The sequence below is a fragment of the Myiozetetes cayanensis genome, unplaced genomic scaffold (genome assembly GCF_022539395.1).
Source record: "Myiozetetes cayanensis isolate MyiCay16 unplaced genomic scaffold, myiCay2020 scf6-25, whole genome shotgun sequence".
NCBI lineage: Eukaryota > Metazoa > Chordata > Aves > Passeriformes > Tyrannidae > Myiozetetes > Myiozetetes cayanensis.
Genome location: NW_026087853.1, coordinates 33,005,339 through 33,028,180, shown reverse-complemented (window position 1 = coordinate 33,028,180; position 22,842 = coordinate 33,005,339). Strand labels below are relative to the sequence as shown.

General features: G+C 44.1%; 1 protein-coding gene across 2 annotated transcripts in view; it reads right to left on the bottom strand.

Moving 5' to 3' along the window:
- PLEKHD1 (pleckstrin homology and coiled-coil domain containing D1) overlaps nt 1-14,343 on the bottom strand; it is a 29,638-nt gene extending 15,295 nt beyond the window's left edge. The window contains exons 1-6 of one of the 2 annotated variants that reach the window (XM_050335856.1): nt 13,565-14,343; nt 13,075-13,430; nt 5,316-5,409; nt 4,304-4,393; nt 3,707-3,783; nt 249-340 (exon numbers count right to left, since the gene is read on the bottom strand). In XM_050335856.1, the coding sequence (XP_050191813.1) occupies nt 249-340; nt 3,707-3,783; nt 4,304-4,393; nt 5,316-5,409; nt 13,075-13,223 (502 nt within the window). In that variant the 5' untranslated portion in view covers nt 13,224-13,430; nt 13,565-14,343. Of the gene's footprint in view, nt 1-248; nt 341-3,706; nt 3,784-4,303; nt 4,394-5,315; nt 5,410-13,074 lie in introns of both variants that reach the window. The other variant, XM_050335854.1, reaches the window with a different exon arrangement.
- Nucleotides 14,344-22,842: the final 8,499 nt, after the last annotated feature.

Genomic DNA, 22,842 nt, shown 5'->3' with positions numbered 1-22,842 from the left:
TGCAGCGTGTTGGCCAAAGCACATTCTTGTTTTCACACTCCAAACAGATGTCCAAATCCTACCTTAACCTTTGCATGTTTTGACTCCCTTCAAATCGCAAGTTTCAGTTGCTGACTACTCAAAAGCTTCATCCAGTAACAGTCAACAGTAAAAATCTGTAGCTGCTTGGCTTGACCACACTGATAACTCCAGAAAAAGCAAAATGGCTATTTTGGGGTTTATGGCTTTTGGAAGTAAGAGTTTCCTACCTAAATACTCCTGTTTCTCCTTGGCCAGCTGCAATCCTTGGGCTTCCAGGCTCTCAATCATAGCTTCTCCCAGCTGGGCATTCTTCCATGTCCTAGGGAGAGCAGACACAAAGCAGGCAATGTAAAGGAGCTAAGGGTCCTACAGATTGAGACAGGGGGCTCAGCCTAGCAAACTACCAAGTAATTCAAACATGCAGACTTTCATAATTTGGGACAGTGATTCTCTAAATTTTTCTCCACAAATGAATTGGAGAAATTTCCCTGACATTGAGTAATACTTTTTTCTTTTTTAAATACATGAGCTGTATGTTCACACCCACAATTATTCAAATGCTATTTTCCAGTGGTTTAGAGCTTTCTACACTGATCTTAAGCTTAAGGACTTTCCAGACCAATTCAGCATATCCACAGCCTCCAACTGAAACAGGATGTATCTGGAACTCTTTAAAAGGATCCTGACAGACTTTAGGACCAGATTTTAGCTTTTAACTCAAATAACTTCCCACTGCTAACAACATTGCCTTCTACAACCTTTCCAGTATTTTGCTCTTATAGTTACTCTTCCTCTTCAAACGTTAACCATTTATTGAATTCTTCCCATAGCCTTCTATCTTCAGTCTTTTGGGTATCCACCATCCACCCTGGAAACAACAAATCCCTCCTCTGCTACTTATAAGCCACTAGGACTTGGTGTCTGGCCCTACACTATGATTTAAGTGCCTCTTCCTGTGAAAACAAAGAAGAACCAGAGATAAAAGCCAGACTAGATGCTGGCAAGTAGGGAATGTTAAAGGAAGCAAGAATATTCAAAGAGTATCTTGTGTTACTGTAGGACCACTGGCTGGAGGATCTCAAGTCACTTAAACACTTCATGAAACTAAGCTACAAGAAAGGCCTGTGGAGCAGAGGCCCATTACTGACTGAGTTGATGGACAGGATAGGCTTTAACACAGATATTAAATACAAAGGAGAAACAAATCAAAACCAGAACCAGCAATGGAGCTTGCTGCTCACTTCTATTGGTGTTTCATTAGAAAAAAAAAAAATCAACACACACATAAAATGCATAACATCAAAACATATTTCAAATTGATTCTAATCTATTTATATAGATGTACATACAGGAACAGCAATTGCTGCCCAGAAATTCTGCCATCTTTATTAAATCCTGAGGGAGCTTATTAATATTAAATATCTGTGAGCCTTCCTATACCAAGCCTCTTTGTGAACCATTTGAAATTGTAGCTTTTTGGAAACCATTAAGTTGGCAATCTTTTATAAAACAATTTCAAGGCAACCTGTACTTCGTCTCTTACAAAAAACAGACAAATAAATTAAACACACGCCACCCCAGGGACCAGGCAGCTCACAGCTCCAGCAGCCCAAGCACTGCCTTGTGCTCCTTGCAGATAGCTGTGCTTCTTTTCAGCTAATGAGGATCATTCTAAAGTGCAGAGGAAATTAGAACACTAATTAAAAAGGTGCTGTTTTGCCCAGAGGTAGACATCTTCATCTTGAGTGAGAACGTGTGGGTGTGAATGTGTTTTTTCACTAACCTTCTCTCATGCAGAATCAATCTCATCCCAGAGAAGCCAACAGCAAAACAGCTCAAGAGGGGAGTGGGGGGGACAGCAGAGTTTATCATATGATTACATGGAGGGTTTCAAAACAGCTGTAGCCTTTAAGGTGTCTATTTATTAGATTCATGTTTCCAGGGCCCCTTCCCTTCCCCAGCCTAACAAGATGTGTCTCTGTCTGTAACTCAAAGGTTACTAAGAAAAAAACCCCAAAGCTGTATAGTTATCTGCATTTGTTATACATCTCAGTCACTGTCTGTTCCAGTCCTTTTGCAGCACTGGGAACACCTCTCTAGTTTTGCCTGCATTTTACCTTTCTCGGGAGCAGCCACAACCAATTTTTGGAGACACTTAGCACTTCATGGTCCATAGGACATATGTTCCATGTTACTTCTGCTGCCTCCATGGCCCACAAAGTTTACTTTTAACAAATTCAGGGAATGCTTAGTTAAGTGAGTTGTGGACAGAGAGAGTGTTACGTGCGTCCCTCTCCCTAACTAGCAGAAGAAAAAGCCTCTTTGGGTGGGAAGAGAGCCTGGTGGTCTAGCAGTCAGGGATTTGTGCATTTCCAAAAAGCTTTCAAGATCTGCAAAGTGTGGTAAGTCCAAGCCACAACACGTTAGAAGGGTGGAGAGACCATCAGTTCTCCTCTGCACTGAATAAGCCATTTCCCTATCAAACCAGGAGGCTTGGAAAGGAGTGAAGAGCTGAAGATATCGCTGAGCAGATTACGACAGTGGAGGCAATAAGCAGTTGTGCAGGCACACACCCCCCTACCCAACCAAGATGTAAAGAGACAGCAGACAAAACTGACACAAAGGAGAGAGGATAGAGGGTATTTCCAGATTGGGTTCCTTTCTTCCTATTTTCCCTATTTCTGTATCTCACTCTACGGAATTTGTTTTAGGGATTTTTTTGAGGATGTTTGTGTGAGGTTTTTTTTTCCTTTAGTTGGTTTTAAATAATAAGGAAGACTACAGGATGATTACAACTAAGTGCTGCAGTGCCACTGGCAGTGCAATCTCCATGTAAGAACAACAGGGCACTATAACAGCTTGTCTAGAATATTTAATCTGGTATCCTTTTGGCTTTCCTGTTCATTGCAGATCAATTTACTGGGCCATGCTGGCCTTTCTGGCTGCTGCTTGACCCTGCTAGTATAAGCCACATATCCTGTGCTTTTCGTGACATGCAGGCTATCCTCAGCACAGGTGAGGCTGGCACTGGAGCTGCACTGCTCTCCTCTGATACAAGAACAGAAGCAGAGAGGGGAGGGCCTGAGCACCCTGAGATCTGAGCAGAAGGGATGCACACTCTAAGGACACACAATTTCTTCAGGGCTGTTACTGACACCTCAGCATGACCAGTACTGTGCTGGTGAGATCCCTGCCTCTAGCAGGATGTAGAGCCACATGGACAGCTGCTCACAAGCTTCGTGTCTTTCCTATTCTGCTCTTACTTTACCTCGAATTCTTACAGGGAGGTTTTCTGACCCCCACCTTTGTCACGCCCACAGACCTTACTACCCACACAGAATGGACCAGGAGGGCTCCCATTCAGGCCCAGGTCCCACCTTTCAGAGGCAAGAGAGAGGGACAGCAGAGGGCACTCAGCACCTCAGCATTTGACAGATGACAGCCTGGGGTTGGGAGCAAAGAGCCATACTGCACACCACACTGCATACCAAGGTGGGAAGCTTTGTGTCAGTTTTAGAGCATTCCCATTTAGGGAAAGAAGAGGTCCAGGAGACAGTTGAAGCTCTTACTGGTTTTGAGGAGCTTGTCTGACTTCCCATAGCCCTTCTAGTCAGGCTTCTTCCTCTTTATCCTTTACACATCTACAGAGCAGATCAAACTGAACAAGGAATAGAAAGAAGCTTACACTTTTCCAGACTCCTGTAGCATCTCCAGCCACTGAGCCTGCTCAAACTCTGATTCAGCTGCTAGAACAATGTTACCCTGGAAGAGGGAGGGAGGGAGAAAAAACCCAGATTAGAGAGGCTGGTGCCTTATGCACCTCTGTGCACTCAGGGCATGAACTGAACACAGCCAGCACTGTTGTGGAGGGAGGAAAGCCCACCACAGTCTTCCACCTCCACAGGAAGCATCACATGGTAACAAATATGACCCAGGTCTGCCAGACATTGCAAAGTGTGCATAGGGCAAACAGTCATGATAGGAAGAAAATGATAGGGGAACATGAGCTCTAGGGATCCCAAGTATCTGTCTACTGGTCTGCTGGTACCATCAAACCTGGTGTCAGAAAGCGCAAGTTTTCTTGTTGGTTGTCGAAGTGGCAGCAATAAAAACTTGAGGGGACTTAGGATGCTAAGCCACCCTCTCTCTCAGGATAGTCTGCCCAGAGAGGGGGGGCATATCTTGGTGGGGATGGAAAAGACTGCCAATCCAGCTCTGCTCATCAGCATTAACATGTTTTGTGGTCTCTGGGGTTTTTTTAGAAGAAAAGAAATCTACTTACATGGAAATCTTCATGAGAGATTTTTATGGCATAAGGCATGTTGGCCTCTTCTTTGGGCTCCACGATGCAGCCTCCCAGGGGTATGACGCCCTAGGATAAACCAGAGCACTCCGATCAGTCAGCAGAATCAGTATAACTATTAACTAACCAGGAGCTGAACTTTCACCCTTGGTCACTTGGGAGGCCCTGCCCTTCCTTGGCTACCCTCGAAAGGGCAACACACACAGTTCCTGAAAAGCAGAGGGACTCCCACCACCACAAGGATCCCCCCCAGCTGGTATCTGAAAGGGGATAAAGATGGCAGTCCTGCATTTGTCACAGAGAGAAGGCTGCTAGCTAGAACATGGAAGCAGGAACTCTGCTATCAAGGAGGAGGTGATCTCCCAGTAGGGGTGAATGTTGCAGGTTCACAGTGGGGTATCATGAGAGAGGCTGTGCATCCATTACAGCCACCACCAGTAGGTCGATGCCCCACACGTGCTGTGTGTGGGCAGATGGGCAGCTGGCTGCTGCTAACCAGGATGAGTGAAATCAGCACCTGTGGAAGCATGTGCGCTTCATCAGCCTCCAGTGACTTCACAGGACAAAAGTAGACTCAGAGCACAGCGCCTCTAGGTGAGGTCTCCAGGTAGCGGAGCTGTGGAGGCCACTCCTATGAACTGAAGGCGTGTGGGTGATCAGATGCTAATGAGTGCAAGTACAGGTTAGGAACAAGCAGCAAACAAAGCTGTCCGCTTTTGGCAGTATTTTTACAGCCAGAAGATTAGTTGTTTAGGAGATCATGAAAATGAGGGGGTACACCTACTGTTAGGTAAAAAATACCTAAAAGTTGTGTAACTGCTGAATCATTAAGTATCTTGAAAAGTCAATGACATAATTCTTTCTTTTTTGAGGCTTACCTTGATCTGTGAGAAGTCTGTGACTTACCTCTTCTTCACTTTCTGAGCCAATAGAGGAAGGAGAGGGGGAGACAGAAACAGAATAACCCCTTCCCTGTGCAAACACCGCTCACCTTGGGGTGGATATTGAAGTATTTATTGCTTTCAAAACTCTTCTTCTCACTCTCAGCATAGTAAAGCAGAAAACTTTCCTTAATTATGAAGAATCTTTAAGACAGAGAAAGGAAATAAATTTTGCTAGAACAGAGGTTGTGGTTCACAGCATGAGAAAATCTCCACCTAATTAAGCTGCTTTCTGAGCAGAAGAGTTTACTAGTTCCATCTAAGTCTAAGGTGAGGTGCCTCACTTGTGCTCATAGTCAAGAACACCAAGGATCACCAAGCTTAACACCAAGTGTCAAGTTTAAGTACTTTGTGCTTACATTTACCACCACAGCACACACACACCAGTGTTGAAGGCAAATCATAGCACCATTTACTCACAACGCTCTGGGTCCAAGACAGGACCGAAGACCTTTGGCACCTGTAGCTGTTTGTGCTCTATCTAGCCCATGTAGGTTGGATTCAACCTACTGGAAGAGAGCTGCTCTTTTTTTTAAGAGTCTCACACATGGGATAAGACCAATTAAATGGTTATTTTTGCAATCTGCTCCCTGCCACCCTCTTTCCTCCCATCTTGTAATAAGACAGAAGGGAAGTGTTTCCACTCTAACGCTGAGTTGTATGGCACGGAGAGTCACAGGCTAACATCTACAAGCGACTCTTGAGGCAAAAAAATGGCCACCAGAGTACTCAGGACCAGAAATAAATTTTAGAGATATTTTTAAGCAGAGCTCCTGGCAAAGTCTTCTGTCATTGACCTTCATAACTACAAAGGAAATGGAATATTTTTTTCTCCTATGTGTAATGTTAAAATATGCCTTGTTCTGCTCGATTAGCCAATATGCCTTGCTCTGCTCAGTTAGCCTTAGGTATGCTCTGATGATCACTGTGCAGTAGCCACAAAATATCACAACTTCTGTAAACCGAGCCTCTAATTTACTGGAGCGTGCCCTCAAAATTATGATTAAAGGAGTGACATTTTTAACTTCTTTGGATTTTCAAAATGCCCCTGGGAGAGTCCCTCCTCTCTTCAAAAATCGAGGTTGCATTTACTCTGCAGGCAGTGGTACAGGTGAGAGATGTATGACTCAGTTTCAATTTGGTCTAAATCTCTGCAGCACTCAAAAATTCCAAAGAGCAGCTAAATAAAAAATGGGGACAAGTTTAGTAGGGAGGTTTCAAAAGAGTAAATGACAAAAGAAAATGTGTTGCACTGTTCTGTACATATTTTCTGACATGAGAAAGAGGGAACTGAGAAGAAAGCAAAAGGCAGTAAGTTGAAAATTATTAAAGAATGCCTTTTTACACTGCACAAGGACAGTTCTAATGCCTTCACATTCCCATCCCACCCCAGTCCTCTCCTGAAATGGATGGGCTGTCTGATGGAGCCAAGCACTGTCTCCAGTACAGATAAGCACAGCAATTTGGTTTAGCAGTTGAGTTCCTAAAGCTAAAGAAAGAAGTCAAAGCCGGCAAATAATGATAATAATATTATATATATAATTATTAACAATAATTATCATTTTTATACTTGGGCAAAAGCTTTACCACTTCCATCAGCTTCTATCTCTTGCTCTTCTGCTGTGGCTCTGGCAACACAGATGAAATTGCCAAATGCCAAGGAAATATGTGTGCCTGGGGCTCTCAGAGCAACCAAAAATCTCAGAACAAAGCTAGACTTCCAAATGCCTGTAGCAAACTCAAGCCCTAGACCTACTTTGTAAGTTCTCCAAAATATTTAAAAGTGAGTCATTGAACATATTTACACCCAGAAATCTTCAGAACATACAAACATACACCAGCAGCAGTTATTGCGTACCAAATTTTTTCTTATCCTTGTTCACTCATCTGTACCTGTTTATGTTGGCATCAGAGGTGGGGAGAAGCAGCCAGCTTGCTTCCTCAGCAGGACACTGTCTCCTTGTTTGATGCTTTGGGAACATCATGGTTGGCTGCCCAACCTCACCTCTTGTTCCTGACCACAGCCTGGCAAAACTACCCTAAGTGGCACAGCGCAACTCAGTGCAAAAATCACTCTTCTGCACTGAGCTTATTTAGTTGGTAGAGGACTGAAAAGCTGCTCGTTCACAGTGCAGCCTGTCCAGCAGGTGATCTGAGCAGGAGAAATTACTACTCACCTTTCACCTGGGTGACCATCTCCCTTCCAGCCTGAACTGGTGCATGTTCCAGTGCAACTCCCAGAGAAGCTGCATCTAACATTCCCTCAGCTGGGAAAGCCAGGTGTGACCCTACCTGTGGTGGCTGTCCACACAACTCTGAGATATCAGCCTGTTTAGCAGATGCATTAGGCATATCTCTGGGAGACACATTACTGATAGAGTGGGTTCATCAAGGTCTCACCTCTGTGTGAAACAGGGACTGGCATTTTCAGATATATGTGCACTAATGGCAAAGGCAGCCATGACTTCTGCAGCAGGCTCAGAGCTGACCCTGGACAAGGCAGACATCAGAGAAACCTCCACAGAGCACACCAGGCTTGTTTCTGGTTCCTCCTGTCCACGTCACTTCTGTGAACAGCAGATCTGCACCTTCCTGATTCATTTTTCCTCCCACCTCTGGTCATTAGCTCTATAAGAAAGTTTTCTTATGTGTAGCTGTATCTTCATGTTATGTCTCTAGTGCTTAGTTCAAGGAGAATTTGATCTTTTTAGAGGGAAATGGTACCCTATCTGCACAATAAATACAGATATAACATCTTAAAAGAACAATCCTGCCTGGCCAGTGCTCCTGTGCTTGGTCCAGTGAGTCAGAGGGAATCAGCTACTGAATGCAGATATATGAACCTAAGGAATAAAAGTCAACACCACACATGAAATGGAGAAAGTCTACTCATCACTTTCAACACTCTTTTCAGTCTGAATAACCTCAAGAAACATTGGCAAGACATTAAAGACACTGATCTTTAACTCCATGATTTTTAATCTAAATTTTAACCCCCAGTTAAAGCGAGGCTTTAGTTTGATACATACTTTTTGGTTTTCAGTGCTGCTAATCCTCATAATATAGATTATGCTCCAGTGGAAACCAAAATCAAAACAAAAACAAGAACAAAACACAGCACAAATCTCTGAGAATTGATAAGTCTCTCCCAGATTAATGAACTTTTAGATCCCCGACCTCACAGATGGGGAAATTTGGAATGAAAATATACAAAATAAGGGTTTAAAAAGTAATAAGAACAAAATCCCAGTGCAAGTAATGAAAGTAAACACTGAAAATCTGGTTAGTTTGTGAACATAATGAGAGTTCAGATCATATTCATATTCCCTCATCTATCCTTACCTGGAAGGCAACACCTAAGCAACCAAGTTCATCACTTAAACTGACCTTCAGGACAAAGTCTCCATAGAACAATACAGGGATAACTGATGCAGCACAGTGAAAAGAAGGATGAAGTAAAGAATCAGGGGAGAGAGTTATAAGATTCAAGAGCAAGCTGAAGACTAAGCAGCAGCTAGGTGAGCAAGAGCAGAAAGGAGAAAGATGGCCAAGGGAGAATGGGGAGAGACACCCAGTTAGGACTGTGACTGGGAGACTGGAGACACTGAACAGACATCTAAAGTAGGCACAGATATGGCAGCATAAGAACATAAGAAAAGGGAGTGCTGGAAAGGCAAGGGAAGATTTTGAATACAAACAAGAAACCAAAAAAGAGGAAGTGATTTAAAAACAGAGCAGAGCCTGGAGAACAACCAGGTAAGAGTGGCGAGATGGCCTGGGACAGCCACCCACACTCCACATGCAGCACAAGTAATACAAGAGCCATTCACATGACATCAGCTGCTTTGGGGCACCCATCCCCTGCTGTTGGGTCCTGCACTAAGAAACCACCAAAACCACCCTGTAATTAAACTGGAATAGCAGAGGAACAGTAACAGTCTGAGTAACTTGGATGTAAAGCCAGAGCTGTGATCTGACCAGGATTAGAAACAACAGTTCTATATTGGACAAGTAGAGATACCTGATCTCTGAGAATAAAGTGCTTTCTTTGTGTCACAGAGGGCTAATGAGATTAATTAGCTAATCTCTGTAAAAGTTTTTGATGTGACCATGGCCCGCGTGAAGTATTTACACTATAAAACTGCAGCAGTCTCCTTTGTCCTTCATTCCAATGGTGTTTTTCTGGGCACCAGTCCAGGAGCACAGACAGTGAATCCCAGTTGCTAGATCAGCTCAGTTCTGTATCCCTAGGGACAGCTCAGGAAACCGACAGGCAAATGTTCCTTATTAGCATATCAGCTCAGAGTCCGCAGTACGTGTCCCTCACTCTTCTTCTCCTGGGAGCTTTACACTTTCTTGCCTGTCTCCTGCCCCAGCGCCCAGCAGCAGAGGAGCAACGCCCAGCCGGAGCGGGAGCGGGAAGAGGTGTATGCTTCCTGACAGCAAGCAGCCAAGTGGGAAGTTTACAAGGACGAGAGGGAACCACATGGTCTGCTTGACTCGCAGCTGCGCTGTCTCGGCAGCTCCTGCTGGCGCTGTGCTGCATACGCACTCTTCCTGGTGGCTGTGTGTTTTCCAAGGCTTTTTTTTTTTTTGAGCAGAAAGCAGTCCTAAACAATTATCCTTTCCATCTGTTCCATGATCACATGCAGTGACCGTTGGTAGCCATTGTGGAAAATAAGATTACATGCATGCTTTGCAATGCCACAGACAGGACTGGTTCAAGAGAAAATAAACTCTCTCTATTAACTGTGCTATGCTTCCCTCCTTCCAGCAGCAACCTGTCATCCCTGATGGATTTACGCAGAATTATAGGAATATTTTGTGTTTTGTTCTCTCCTGTTTTCAATTTCTCACGTTCCACTGCTTTTCCGATTATTCACCAAGCAGATGCCCCTTCCTGGAACTGTCCCACTGAGCCCCCAAGTCTCCCACCTGCATGGTGACGGACAGTTAGACCCTGACATTTCTAGATGGGAGTGGCATTATTCATAGTAGAGAAGAACGTGCCACTTCCTTCCTGGAAAGCTACAGCCCCCCATTCATGTCACATCCAGGGCAGGTACACACATTGTACATTTCACTCCAGTTTCCACACCAGGCCGATGCCATTACCAGTTTTGTAATTACAACTTCTGTGGTAGGAGAAAATAAATTGCTTACTATTCATTGGAAGGAAGAATTGAGTGCAGTTTGGTAGGAAGAGGCCCATACATCAAGGGCTGAGAATGTGATTTTCCAAAGCCACTCCAGCAATAAGCCAAGCTTAGACTGATGGTCAAAACCATCAGTAAACTCAGAAGATAGTTGCTTTTCTGTTGGAAGGATATTACTTTACAGGGAAAGAAAATTCACATTAGGGATAGAATGTCTTATGTTGGAGAGATAGGCACTAGGATGGGTGCTAATGGCATCTCAGAATCACGCTCTGGAAGGCAGCACGCTCAGATGTCCTCCCGGCAGATAAACACAGGCACGCTGGCCCAGCGGCAGGAGCACTCAGCCTGCTCTAGGACAGTACCTGCTGTGACAGGCATGCAAATACTTCAGCTTCAGAACAGACCATTGTGTGAGCAAAGGAAAGGACAGAAAATGCTCCAGACAGCTGCTTCATGTCAAGTTGTGTTGTCCTAACAGGTGCCATTTGACTAAAATAAGAGTCTGCTATACCTCCCTTTTCCCAGCATAACCTCTACTGCTGCAAAATTCCCAGCCTTGGGATTTCAATCACCAAAGCACTGGACACCATGCCTGGATCTTTTTACCTTGATCCATAATCTAGTCAGACTCTATCTTTCCCTCAAACACATGAGTTTCTTCTCAGTGTCTGCAGAAGCATTGCTGCTACAGCCAAATGAATGGGATCAAGCCAGTAAATTTTATGCATCTCCTAAAAGCCACGTAAACCTGTCTTCATGGCTGATGGTGTGATGAGAGCAATCCTCCCCTTACAAGCTGTTTTATCTCCCATCTTGGAAAGATTTTCCTTGGGACCAAGACTGTTGTCCAGTCCAAGATGTCAGGGCAAAACCTACATTGCTCAGAGATCAGATCCTCAACTACATCGAGCAACAGTTAAATTTTTTTCCTTATTTAACTGGAGTGGGAAACATTTCTTCTCCTTTCAATAATTAAAAAAAAAAAGCCCTTGACCAGCTATGTGTTGCTGGGAATGGGGGGATAAGTAGGGAGAATGGTGAATTGTTCCTTATCCCCACATAATGATTGACTTATAATAACATGTAAGGGTACTTTACTTAAAAGCAAGTCTCCCCCATGACAAAAAACCACCCTACCATATTGTTCCTATCATCCCAGTCTTTTAACTCCAGAACCCACTTCCTTCCAAACCCTACAGATTCCCTGTGTTCACCTCTCACTGACCTGTGTCTGGTCCCCAGGACCCTCTGCTGCTATGCTTGCAACTTATCTTCCATATCATCCCTGCCCCACGTCACCTTCCCATCTCTTCCCACTTGCTAGCACTAAAATATTTACCACTTGCCAAAGATGGGGGTGACTTCTAGGAATCATCATCATGGCTAGGCTTCGCGAACGAAGATTTGAAAGGGCTCTAGGAATAGAGCAGCACTAAATAAATAATGACAGAGAGAGCAGAAATGGGCCATTTGCCTGTAAGAAAGTTTTATTAGGAAGAAAGCCCTTTAAGAATGTCTCCTCTATGGCAAATGACGTTCCCCTCCGTTATTCTGTCCACTTGTTTTCCGTAACACAGTCACTTTAGTTTCCAGACATAATTCATTTAAATATCAATATCTGGGAACTGAATAGGGAGCATCAGCACAAATTCATTCCTGGATGAAAATAGGCCACTGGGGGGAGGAAAGGAAGGGAATGAAACCTGCACACAGGTCAAAGATGGCTACAAACGTAAAACTGCTTCCCAAGGACGGTTTAACTATTTTCCAGGCTATGCCATCTTCACAGGTTTAGATTGGACAGCACTGTGGTTACTACACAGAGCAAAACTGGAAAAACCGGCTTTAGAAATGGATTGTTTGTGTCCACACTGTGGACTGCAGCAAAGAGTAAGTACTTACCCACGAAAGGTAAGTACCAGAGATTCAGGGATTTGCATAGAGAAATACACCAACTCTAAACTTAAAAACTGACCCATCACTTCAGTATTACAAAACATAATTCTGTCCTTGGTAAAAGGTTATAGCAAATGCTTTCCAGCTCCAAACTTCCTGGCTGCTGACAGACAACACACAGCAGCTTACAACTCTCTAACACTGTATGGAGGAAACTTCAGTGCCACTTTCTCCCCAGGGAAGAGTCTTCATGTGCTGTTCCAAGTGTGCCATCACTATCAGGCAGCACAGCAGTTCTGATGCTGGTCCACAAACCCCTGCAGACCATACACACACACACACACTCACACAGACTCACAGGCACTGTTAATTCAGCCTAGCCATCTCACACCCAAAGGACTCAGAGATTTAATGAGTGCTAAAGAACAAAGTCAAGCAGTTTCAGGGCAAAATATATGAGCTGACTCTTCCTCTTTTGTGCAACTATCATAAGATAAGTATCCAGAGGAGGCAGCTAGTCCCTGTTCCCTGAAGTGCACATAGCACAAGGTCTGGACAGATAAAGAAGGGAGAACAATGGGGTGCCATGTGTGTAAAGCTGACTCAGAACGAGAGGGAAGCTACGCCCACAGTTTTACCCCCAGCCTCTGCCTGGCTAGCTGCACTTGAAGAGTCAAGCACTCAGGCTCTAACTTATCCCAGAACCCTTAGGCTTAGTATTTCACCCGAGCATCCCTCAGCAACTGTGGCTTACCTCCTGGACCATTTGGCCGACTGCCTCCCGAAGGGTCTCTTCCAGAGCACGCCATACAGCTGCACTTTGGTGCTGATGTCCAGAGCATCTGAATCTGCCTGTTCCATGGATGGAGAAGGGGATACCGAACTGGATTTTGAAGAGAACATTATAGATGGATCTGCTTCTAACTCTCCCCTTCTGTGTGGCAGCTCAGGGAATCCGATTAAATGCAATGAACCAGAAGGACGTAACCAGCCCAGCAGACAGAGAGACTGGGCTTTGGTTTGAATCAATAACTTGACTGCTCAGCACTCAGTCAGTAATTCTCTCCCTGATGCACAGATGATGAGAGTTTCCTCATTGCGTATTACTTCCTGATGCATTACAAACAGCACACATCCCAGCCCAAGGGAGAAAAAGAGTGAAGAGAGTCAGACATCAGAAACACGGAGAGGCAGAAAGAGCTCATCAGAGAGAAAGCTCTCAGCAATAACATAAGCCAAAATACCTCTGCACCAGAGCCAGCCTGGAAGGTTATTTCACTCGACATTGCAGCACTTCACGTAGAAATTAGGGCAAGACGGATGTTTTACTGTCAGGCATCTCTGACACATATTCCCAAAATCTTGCACTTGGAGACAGGTTCTTCTCATTTGTCCTGAGGAAAATGAGGGCAGAGTGAGTGGGAGCCAGCAAGTTGAATCAGATTCCCTCTGCCATCGGGGCAGGAGAGGGAGGTTTTGCTGGGCCAGCCTGGCACTGCCCACCTGGGGAGAGTTCACGTGGCTGCTGGGTTTGGACTGGGCAGTGTCCATGCTGCATGCCTTGCTCAGCCTTAAAGAGCCATTGCTGATCAAAGTTAGAACACAAAATTCTGTTTGCCTCCATGCCTTGCTGCATTGTGGAGATGTGGCAAGCACAGTCTCTGCTCTGCCTCTTAGGTGCCAGCTCCTTCTTGGCCACAACACAGACAAAGAGAAATACGTCACACAGCTCGGGTGAGTCTACATTCGTCTCCTGTTTAGTACTCCCACAACAAGCTTATTAATCTGGTTCCCTCTTCCTTATTCCTCCCTTGAAACCCTTCCTCCTTGCATAGATACAAAGTCCTCTGAAGAAGCCCTGTATTTTGTAACATCCACAGGAAAGCACATTAGCATCATATTGGTCCTTCCTGTGTCCTGCCTCACCTCCAGGATTAGGATTTGTGGAAGAATCATACCTGCTAAAGCATTTGGGTTTTTGGTGCATCATATAACCAATACAGACACATGCATGCTGTATGGCATGTATGTCATAGATGCTGAGGCATCTGCTCCTGTTTTAACCTGTGCCATCCTCCGTGTATCGATTTTGAAGCTGTAATTGCTGGATGTCAGCCCTTCCCAATGCAGTTATTCAGAAGTGACACAGTGCAGATACATGCTCCTCTCTCATCCCCAGGGATCAGAAACTTGGGACATACTGTAGGCTAGATCACATCACCAGACACAGCTTCACTTAACTTTATAAGGTCAGAGGCACTTGGAAGGATCTTAAACAGAGGAAATGCAGACAGCCTGCCTCAAGCTCACAGACTGCATTCAGTATCAGAGAAATTAGAGATGCAGGTCCCTGATAAAAGTCACTATTGATCACTAGATGAGAAAGTCAGCAAACTCAGTGCTTTGTTACTTTCTCTCACCCTGGCTTTGACTGAACTTCTGGTCCCAGACAGGACATGTCCTGAGCAGCAGCAAAGCCCATCTCTGAGTGACACTAAGGCAGAGGGTGGAAAAGAGGGGAGAGCAGCAGATACTGCCTCTGTCCCACCTCAGTTCCAACTCCTGATTAGAATACTGCATTGCAGAAGAGAAGTATTAATGCTGTAGACACCATTCCACACACTGCACCAAGAAGGAAACGTTACTCATAAACAGGAGAGGGAAAAGTTTCCCTGGAATTACATTAGGCAAAGAGTAAAAAGGATTCTGGGCCCAATGGCATCACTTTAAGAGTGTAGTGAAAAGCCAGAGTTCCCATGTAAGGGTGATCCAGTGCCCCTGCTACTGTACTGCACCAGTGATGCAAAAATCTGGCAGCAGTAACCTACAGTGAGAAAAAGCAGATTTTCATCCTTTACTTCTTTACTTATTTTTAGTTTACACAGACTAAGAGAGTAAAGAGGTTTTTAGCTTTGAACATCAAAAAAATGAGATCAATTTCCTCTGAGGGGAAAGGGAAGGGGTTCACTACTCAGCAAGGGACTGAATAGTTACAGCAAGTTCTTTAAACTCAGTGGTCTGAGGGAAGGAAAGTGCAACTTGCTTTTGTCAAGTGACACAGGCAGGAGGCAGCAATGCTAGGGCAGTAGATAGCAGCGAGGTGCATTTTGTAACTGCTGGTGTCTGGACACTGTAATCTGTACTACCAGTCATTCTGTTAACGTTTCCTTCATGTCTGTACCAATCTAATGGAGATGGGGGCCTGTCTAAAGGAAAGAGTAGAGAACAACAGAACTGGTCTAAGCCACCAGCCTCACAAACAGGAGTGATGTCCTAAGGGTCAGCTTAAAGGTTCTTTAGTGTTACTTCTGACAGATGCAAAACCTACTTATTCTGGCCAGAAATTCTGGGATCAAGAAAACAGTGTCATAAAACCCAGATGGTCACAGGTATAGCCAACCCACAGTATGACAGGAGACTAAAAGGACTTCACTTGTTCAAACGAGAGCAAAGGGGGAAATTTGACTGCTGTCTAATTTTAGGCATTATTTCCCCTCTTAAGGTATTGGTAAAGGTTGATGCTTGCAAGAAAACAAAATGGCCTAAATTGGTCACGAAAAAATGAGAAAGTAATTAATTGCTGGAAGAGGATTGTGGAATTGCCCTGCAACGAGAGCAGCAGAGGGCAGAAAGCCATTACTTGATGGGGTCCACTACATGCACAGCAACCTGGGGTGGCTGTACCTTCCAGGGATACAGACTAGGCTCACATACTTTCTCTGAAATCTTTTTGTTTCAGAATAATAAAGATTTTAGGTGGCTGTTTCACTCTTGATGGCTCATAGGGGAAAGAAACACAGCTGTACATCTTAGAGAGAAAGTACTGGAGCTTTAATTAGAAGGCCTTTCTGTGGAGTTACAGGTTGCACTGGTACAGGAATTTTTTGATAATATGTTGTCTCTATTTTCCTGACACATCAAGCCAATAAAATTTTGCCAAAAATAAAACCTTTGAAGCAGACACCAGTGCAAGCTATACAGAAGTAACACTGCTTCACAGAATCACAGAATATTCTGAGTTGGAAGGGACCTACAAGGATCAGTGAGTCCAAATTCTAGCCCTGCACAGGACAGCCCCAAGAATCACACCATGTGCCTTCATCACTGGCCACCCTCCAGCTGGAAGATGCTCCCTATCAATTTAAGGATACACATACTGGCTAACTGCAGCTGCTGAGGAGGCTTGTATTTTTTTTTTTCAAGTGAAAAGTTATACCTTCATGTTCCGGGCAGCCTTACAATAGTACATTGTGCAGAAAAAACCAAACTATTTATTGGGCTGTGGCTGGTAAGTTAAGATTTGGATCAGAGCTGCTGTGGAGTTGGAAACATTCAGATCTTGCCTTCCAGTATGGATTCCTTTTTCTCTTACAGCTTCTGAGAGGTTCCATAACCATTTTCAATCCAGAGAACCATTAGAAATTATGGGAGGTATTAGCAAGTACCTGGAACAACGTGGAGAAATAAAGTCCACCTCAGGTTTCATTTATGATACATCACTTTTGCAAAGACAAAATGCCACATGTATTCCTCGAAGTGATGCTCCAGCTTCCCAGATGCACAGCTGTGTGCAGAGGATATTTTTAATAGAACAAAAGCAACCACCATCAATCCACCTCTAGTGTGAAACACTGACAGAGCGTGTTTCTTCTGCACATGATTGAATTTTCAGTGTCAGATGGGAAGCCAGAGCTGTCCTGCAGAGCTCAAAGAAAAGTTGTCCTGCAGAGCTCAAAGAAAAGAGTTACTCGGCAAGCAGGCATTAAAGTCAAGTGCCTTTGTAGATTTGCAACCTCATCTGACATCACCCTTACACATGTATAACCCAATTTGACATCATCCCTTGGTAAGAATTACTTGGTCTTAGTCACCTGTTCCAGCCAAAGCCCTCCACTGGTCCCAGCCTTTCAGACCCACCCAGATCCACACTGGATAGCCCAGGAGTCATATTAATCCAGCTGTTAGCTGTGGATATAGCACCACTTCAGGAATCTTACAGGAAGACAGAAAGTAAGACATCAGTTTACTGAAGCAAAGAGATTTAATAGCAAGCAGCCACACACACAGCCTGGCTTTTAGGGGGTGGCTTTCTCAGGAACTGACACCACAGTCAACGACCATTTCTCTTAGCATGTAAAAGTTCAAGGTTTTTTTTAAATTCTACCAAGACACCTCTTCTGGAAGAAAGCTCATTTTATTGTGGTGTTTTGGTTTTTTTTTTAAATAAAGATTTCTGTTAAATAGCTATTTTTCAGGGCTTCAGAATACATTACATCGGTCAGCTACATTTGAAAGCTTTCTCCAGAAGAGCCTTCCTGCAAGACACAAGTTTTGCCCCCATGAAGCCTAAATATCAAAGTGATCACACAGCTGACAGAAAATGCTTAGAGCTGCCACAGTTAAATAGGCTGCTTCCAACAAGCAGCTTGTTCAACACCAGTGAATAAATACAGCTCTACTTGTTTTCTTTTTTTCCTGTAGATGATGAACCCAGCAGCACACGCTGCCGTCCCTTCCTCCCTGGGGAGGGGCAGTGCTGCACGTCCACAAGCCGCACTGCTCCAGCAGCCCCAGCCGGTTACATCCCAGTCCCATTCCTGAGGCTGTGGCGGAGCACAGCGGCCACAGGAGTGCCCCTTCTCCTGAGAGGGGCAGCTGAACCTTCATACACAGGGACAGGAAAGAACAAACCTTTCCCCAAGAAAGTTTTGTAAGTGTTTAGCCCTGGTAAGCTTGCTGTTTGACACACAGCAATATCTATTTACCTTTCCAAGAGCATTTAATTTTACCTACATCTTAACTGCTTGTGATCAACAGTATTCAGCTCAATCCCAAATGTGACAGCAGCAACAGTAGATCATTACCAAGAACATGGTTTGACCAGGTGAAACAGCTGAGCAGCGATAGCTTAGCCAGCTGTAGTGGGTTGACCCTGGCTGAATGCCAGGTACCCACTAAAGCCACTCTCTCCTCCACCTCTGCAACCAGATAGAGAGAAAAGCACAATGAAGGATTCACGAGTTGAGATAAGGACCGGGAGAGGTCACTTAGTGATCTCCATCATGGGCAAAACAGACTCAAAGTGGGGATATTAAATTTATTACTAACAGGATCAGAGCAAAAGAGAAGTAAAATAATCTCAGAAACACCTTCCTCCCAACCCTCCTTCCTTCCAAATTCTACCTCCTCCCCACCCAACTACCCCTATAGCACCCACCACTACCAAAACCTGGTCGCAGAAGCCCAATACACCAGCTCTGCTGGAAGCTTTCTGCATAGAAAGCATCAGTCGAGGACTACCTAGGATATACATGCCAGGTGAGTAGCATGGACTCTGTAAAGAACAACTCAGAAATTCGTAAAGACTTTCTTGCCCTTTGCATCTTGTGGTGCCAGGACACTCAGAGGATCTACCAAACAGATCAGAGACAAGGTTTAGAGCAGTTATTCTGGGGCCAGCACAGTTTCAAGGTGCAACTGCTTACTCAGACCTATTAATTTTGAGCACAGAGAAAGTGTTGCCTTTGTAACAAGGGCACGTAAGCACAGTTCAGTACACCAGGGCTTAGCTTCCAGTTGTGGCAGCATCCCTTATCTGACTGGGGCTGCCATGTGCAGGGCCAGGAGCTGGACTTTGATGATAGTTGTGGGTCCCTTCTGACTCAGGATATTCTATCATTCTAGCAGGTATCTTGATTTCTTTCTGTTGCTTTTCCTCATGTGTGACACTGGTACTAAATCCAGAACATCATAATACATATACCAGTGCAGTAGTTTGGGTACCTTGGCCAGCCAAAAAGTCCTGCAAAAAGAAGGATTTGTTAGCATTTCCTTGGCAGAATAATAGAGGGGGAAATGTAATACCCCTACATATTACACAGGCAAGCAACTGGAGAACCATCAGCATTTTTCAGATCCGACAAAAGAGTCCAGTAAGAAGTGAGTGAGACCCAGGGCTGTTCAATGTGGAGAAGCACACTCCTTAGCTGTTTCACCAACAAAATGTGCATCTGAATTTTCCAAGTCTCTAAAGCCAGGTTAGGTGCTGGACTTTCAATTCACAAGATATTTCTTAACTGCAAAGGTTTCAATATTGATTGCAGTCCACCAATTTCTACTCACTTTGTTCCCTCTGGTCAAAGGAGGGAAAGAAGTCACAGGTCTAACTTCTAAACAATTAATACATATCCAGGAAAACAGGATTGGCTAAACCATGTTTTTATTACTCTCAAATTCTCACACCTCCCCCACCCCAACTGCATACACATTCAGCACTCCCTTTACCCCTACCATTATTGTGGTCACTGAAGGAAAGGCCTTAAAAAGCCCAGGATACTACAATTAGGACTTCACTCAGGAGTGGAAACTGGAGGGACCACAACACCAATGTTCTTCACACCCTTCACCCATATGTTCTGTTACACCCCTCAGCTCTAGTTGCAGCAGCCTCCACTCCAAGTTTCTCTCTCTCCTTCCTGGTCCTGCTCTTCCAGCCAGTCACAGCAAGGTCAGGGTTCTATCACAGCAACAGACCATGAGAGCTCTACTGCAAACCCTGCTGTGTTGAGGAAAACCATCAGCCAGATCAAAGATAAACTGCCTGGCAAGATACCAAAGACATTGCTCTCTGCGAAAGACAGCAGGTGAAGAGGGTCATCTCCTCCTTCCCCCATCTCCTTTTATCCTCCTGTGAGCCATGCTACCACACAGCCTTTGTAGGTGAGGCTTCTTTCATACTGCTGAAGTTCAGGTTGCAGGAATAAGCATAGAAAAACTTCCTGGGCAGACCCACCGCCTACTCCTCCACGTGCACCCAATCACCTTCACAAGAAGCATCTGCACAGAGGTATCAGGAGTACAAAGTTTTGTTCAAGATCAGCCATCTATTTCTCTGTCATAAAGAAACAACAGAACATGGGAAATGCATTGTAGTCCTAAACCAACTCATTCTACTGATAACATCATACTCTGGAGACAAGAAAAGCTTGACTAAGAGGTGTTGCAGTTAAGAGTCCTTCAGAGTAGTAGTCAGGTTTGTAAGCAGGGTCCCTCTTCAACCCAGTATAGCCATAAATATCTCATTTAAATGTTTCTTCAGACAGCAGAAGCCCATTAACCCCTCCCAGACTCCAACATAGCTATAATCATATATCAAAGTAATTACCACTTCAGACACTGGATGGCCATACAGATACAGAAAAAGCATTTTTCCCATAAGGATTTCACTCTGCTTTTAGATTTCCTAAATACCGTATGGTTTTGGTGTCAGTCACTAGGATACATCTTAATTTTAATTAGCTCTAAAAGTTTTTATGAATGAGGCATTTTTCTTTATTCCCCCCCTCCCCCATAATCTCTAGACATCTCAGACAAGAGGGAGAAGTGCCGTGATTATGAGGGTGGAATGTTGTGCAATTCTGCCGGCAGGGATATTTGGATAAGGCTTGCACATATCAGTAGAATGGCTTAATTTGTAAGCTGGAACAATAAATGACAGCTCATCCTCTTGCTGCTGTGCTCATCCCTAATGAGTTTCAAAAAAATGCTGATGTACTTTTTTTTCCTTAACAAATAAAGGAACATTACAGCAATCATCAGGAAGTCTGCAACACCACAGCTCCTCAATATTTTAGTTTGTAGTGGTAACACTTGTAACATTAATGGGCCAAAAAACACTTCCTCACATCTGAAAAGGATTTACCACAGGCTACAGTGGTTAAAACTCATTACAGAGGTGACATATTTACTAAATACACTAAAAGAATGCTAATATACTGTATAATGCTTCACCATTAAAACTGAATTTTATTTGCCAAAAAAACAAGATCTTACCTGGGAAAAATAATGGCTTTACATCCTCACTGCCTTACATCTGCCTGTACTAGCTATAACAGCACTACTGTCATCTCCTACTGACTTTAATCATACTCTCTTGTGCTTAAGCCAGTATAAAGAGATTACACTCTTTCTTAATGACACAAGTCCTATGAACTACTAGAAAAATCAAAAGTAAGCAACTGTCTGAGAGGATTGCTCATTACTGGAGTGAAAGAGCTAGAACACTGTGTGACAGAATCTTAGGTAAGTCTGTAGATAGCAAGTGCAGGAAAAAAACATAAATCCTTAATTAATTGCTTATGAATCACCTCAACCAAGGGTATTTCTTAAACGGATGTGTGACATTTGCAATGTATACATCACTCATCCTATAACCTTCCCCTTTCTCTTTTCTGAAAATGCAGGTCAAAAACCTGATCCTCCTTACAGGGCAGCTAGAAATTATGGAGAACAGTATCTGTAAACTGTGTCAACTGAGCAGCTGTTAAGAGGCATCTCACCAATGTACACGAACACTTGAGAGGAGGGTGCAAAGAGGATGGAGCCAGGCTGTTTTCTGTGACACCCAGTTACAGGAAAAGAGGTAACAGGAACACACCAAAACACAGGAGACTCCTCTTGAAAGGTTTTTTACTGCGAGCATTACTGAGCACTGGCACAGCTGCCCAGGGAGGTTGTGGAGTCTCCCCCTTTGGGGATACTCAAAAGCCATCTGGACGTAGTCCTGAGTAACTGGCTCCAGGTGGCCCTGCTTGAGCAGAGGTGTTACTGGACCAGATGACCTCTGGAAGTCCCTTCCAGGCCCAACCACTCTGCAATCAGTGCTCCAGACCACATTCAATTAGTGCTTTCCCACAATATGCTAAGGAACTTGGCACGCTGCCAAGTACCATTGCCACAGCAGGGAAGTGAAGACCAGCTTTATTTCTAAGCTGCTCAAGGGGTTGTCTCACTCTCTAGAATGCCTTTAAACCATTATCCCTTCCTGCACTGCTCCAGCTGATAGCTTTATCATGCAAGGTCAAGCAGCAAAATTTCAGATCCTTCACTTGCAAACCCAAGCCCCACAGATCTACCTACAGATCTGAAAAGCCCATGCAGCTGTTTCCTTAGGAACAGCCTCGTGAGAGGGAGTCCACTTTCTAGTTATTCCAAGCATCCCAACTCGGATTCTCATTCCTGCCCTAAATCCTGCCGGTAGCAATAGGATGCTGCAGCAGTAATAACTTTCTTCTACAAACCCCTAATACAATACACACACTGGGACATGCTTTGGTAAGAGACAAGAACCTTTCCCTTTGCTCTTCCAATTCCTTTACTGATTTGAGCCCTACATGTGTTTTAAAATGTTACATCTAGTCCCAAGCAAGTTTGGGAAAGTAACAAAGTCAAAGGTGCCTAACTGTGGCCATTCTTTAAAGATGCACCTTATTACATAAACCACTGAATTTCTTTTTCTGAAAGTTTGCCCCTTCTATAATGACAGCACACAGCATGCAACTCACTAGATTTTTTTCAAAAATCTCAATAAAATCTGCTAACCCTAAAAATGTGGCAAAAAGTGTCTTACAGGAAAAACAGACTACCTGGAAGTTTTAGCCCTGATAACAAAACAGAATTAATTTTCCAAGCACTCCTCCTAACCCCTGCCTGAGCACCTCAGAGACCACTACAAAAACTTAAT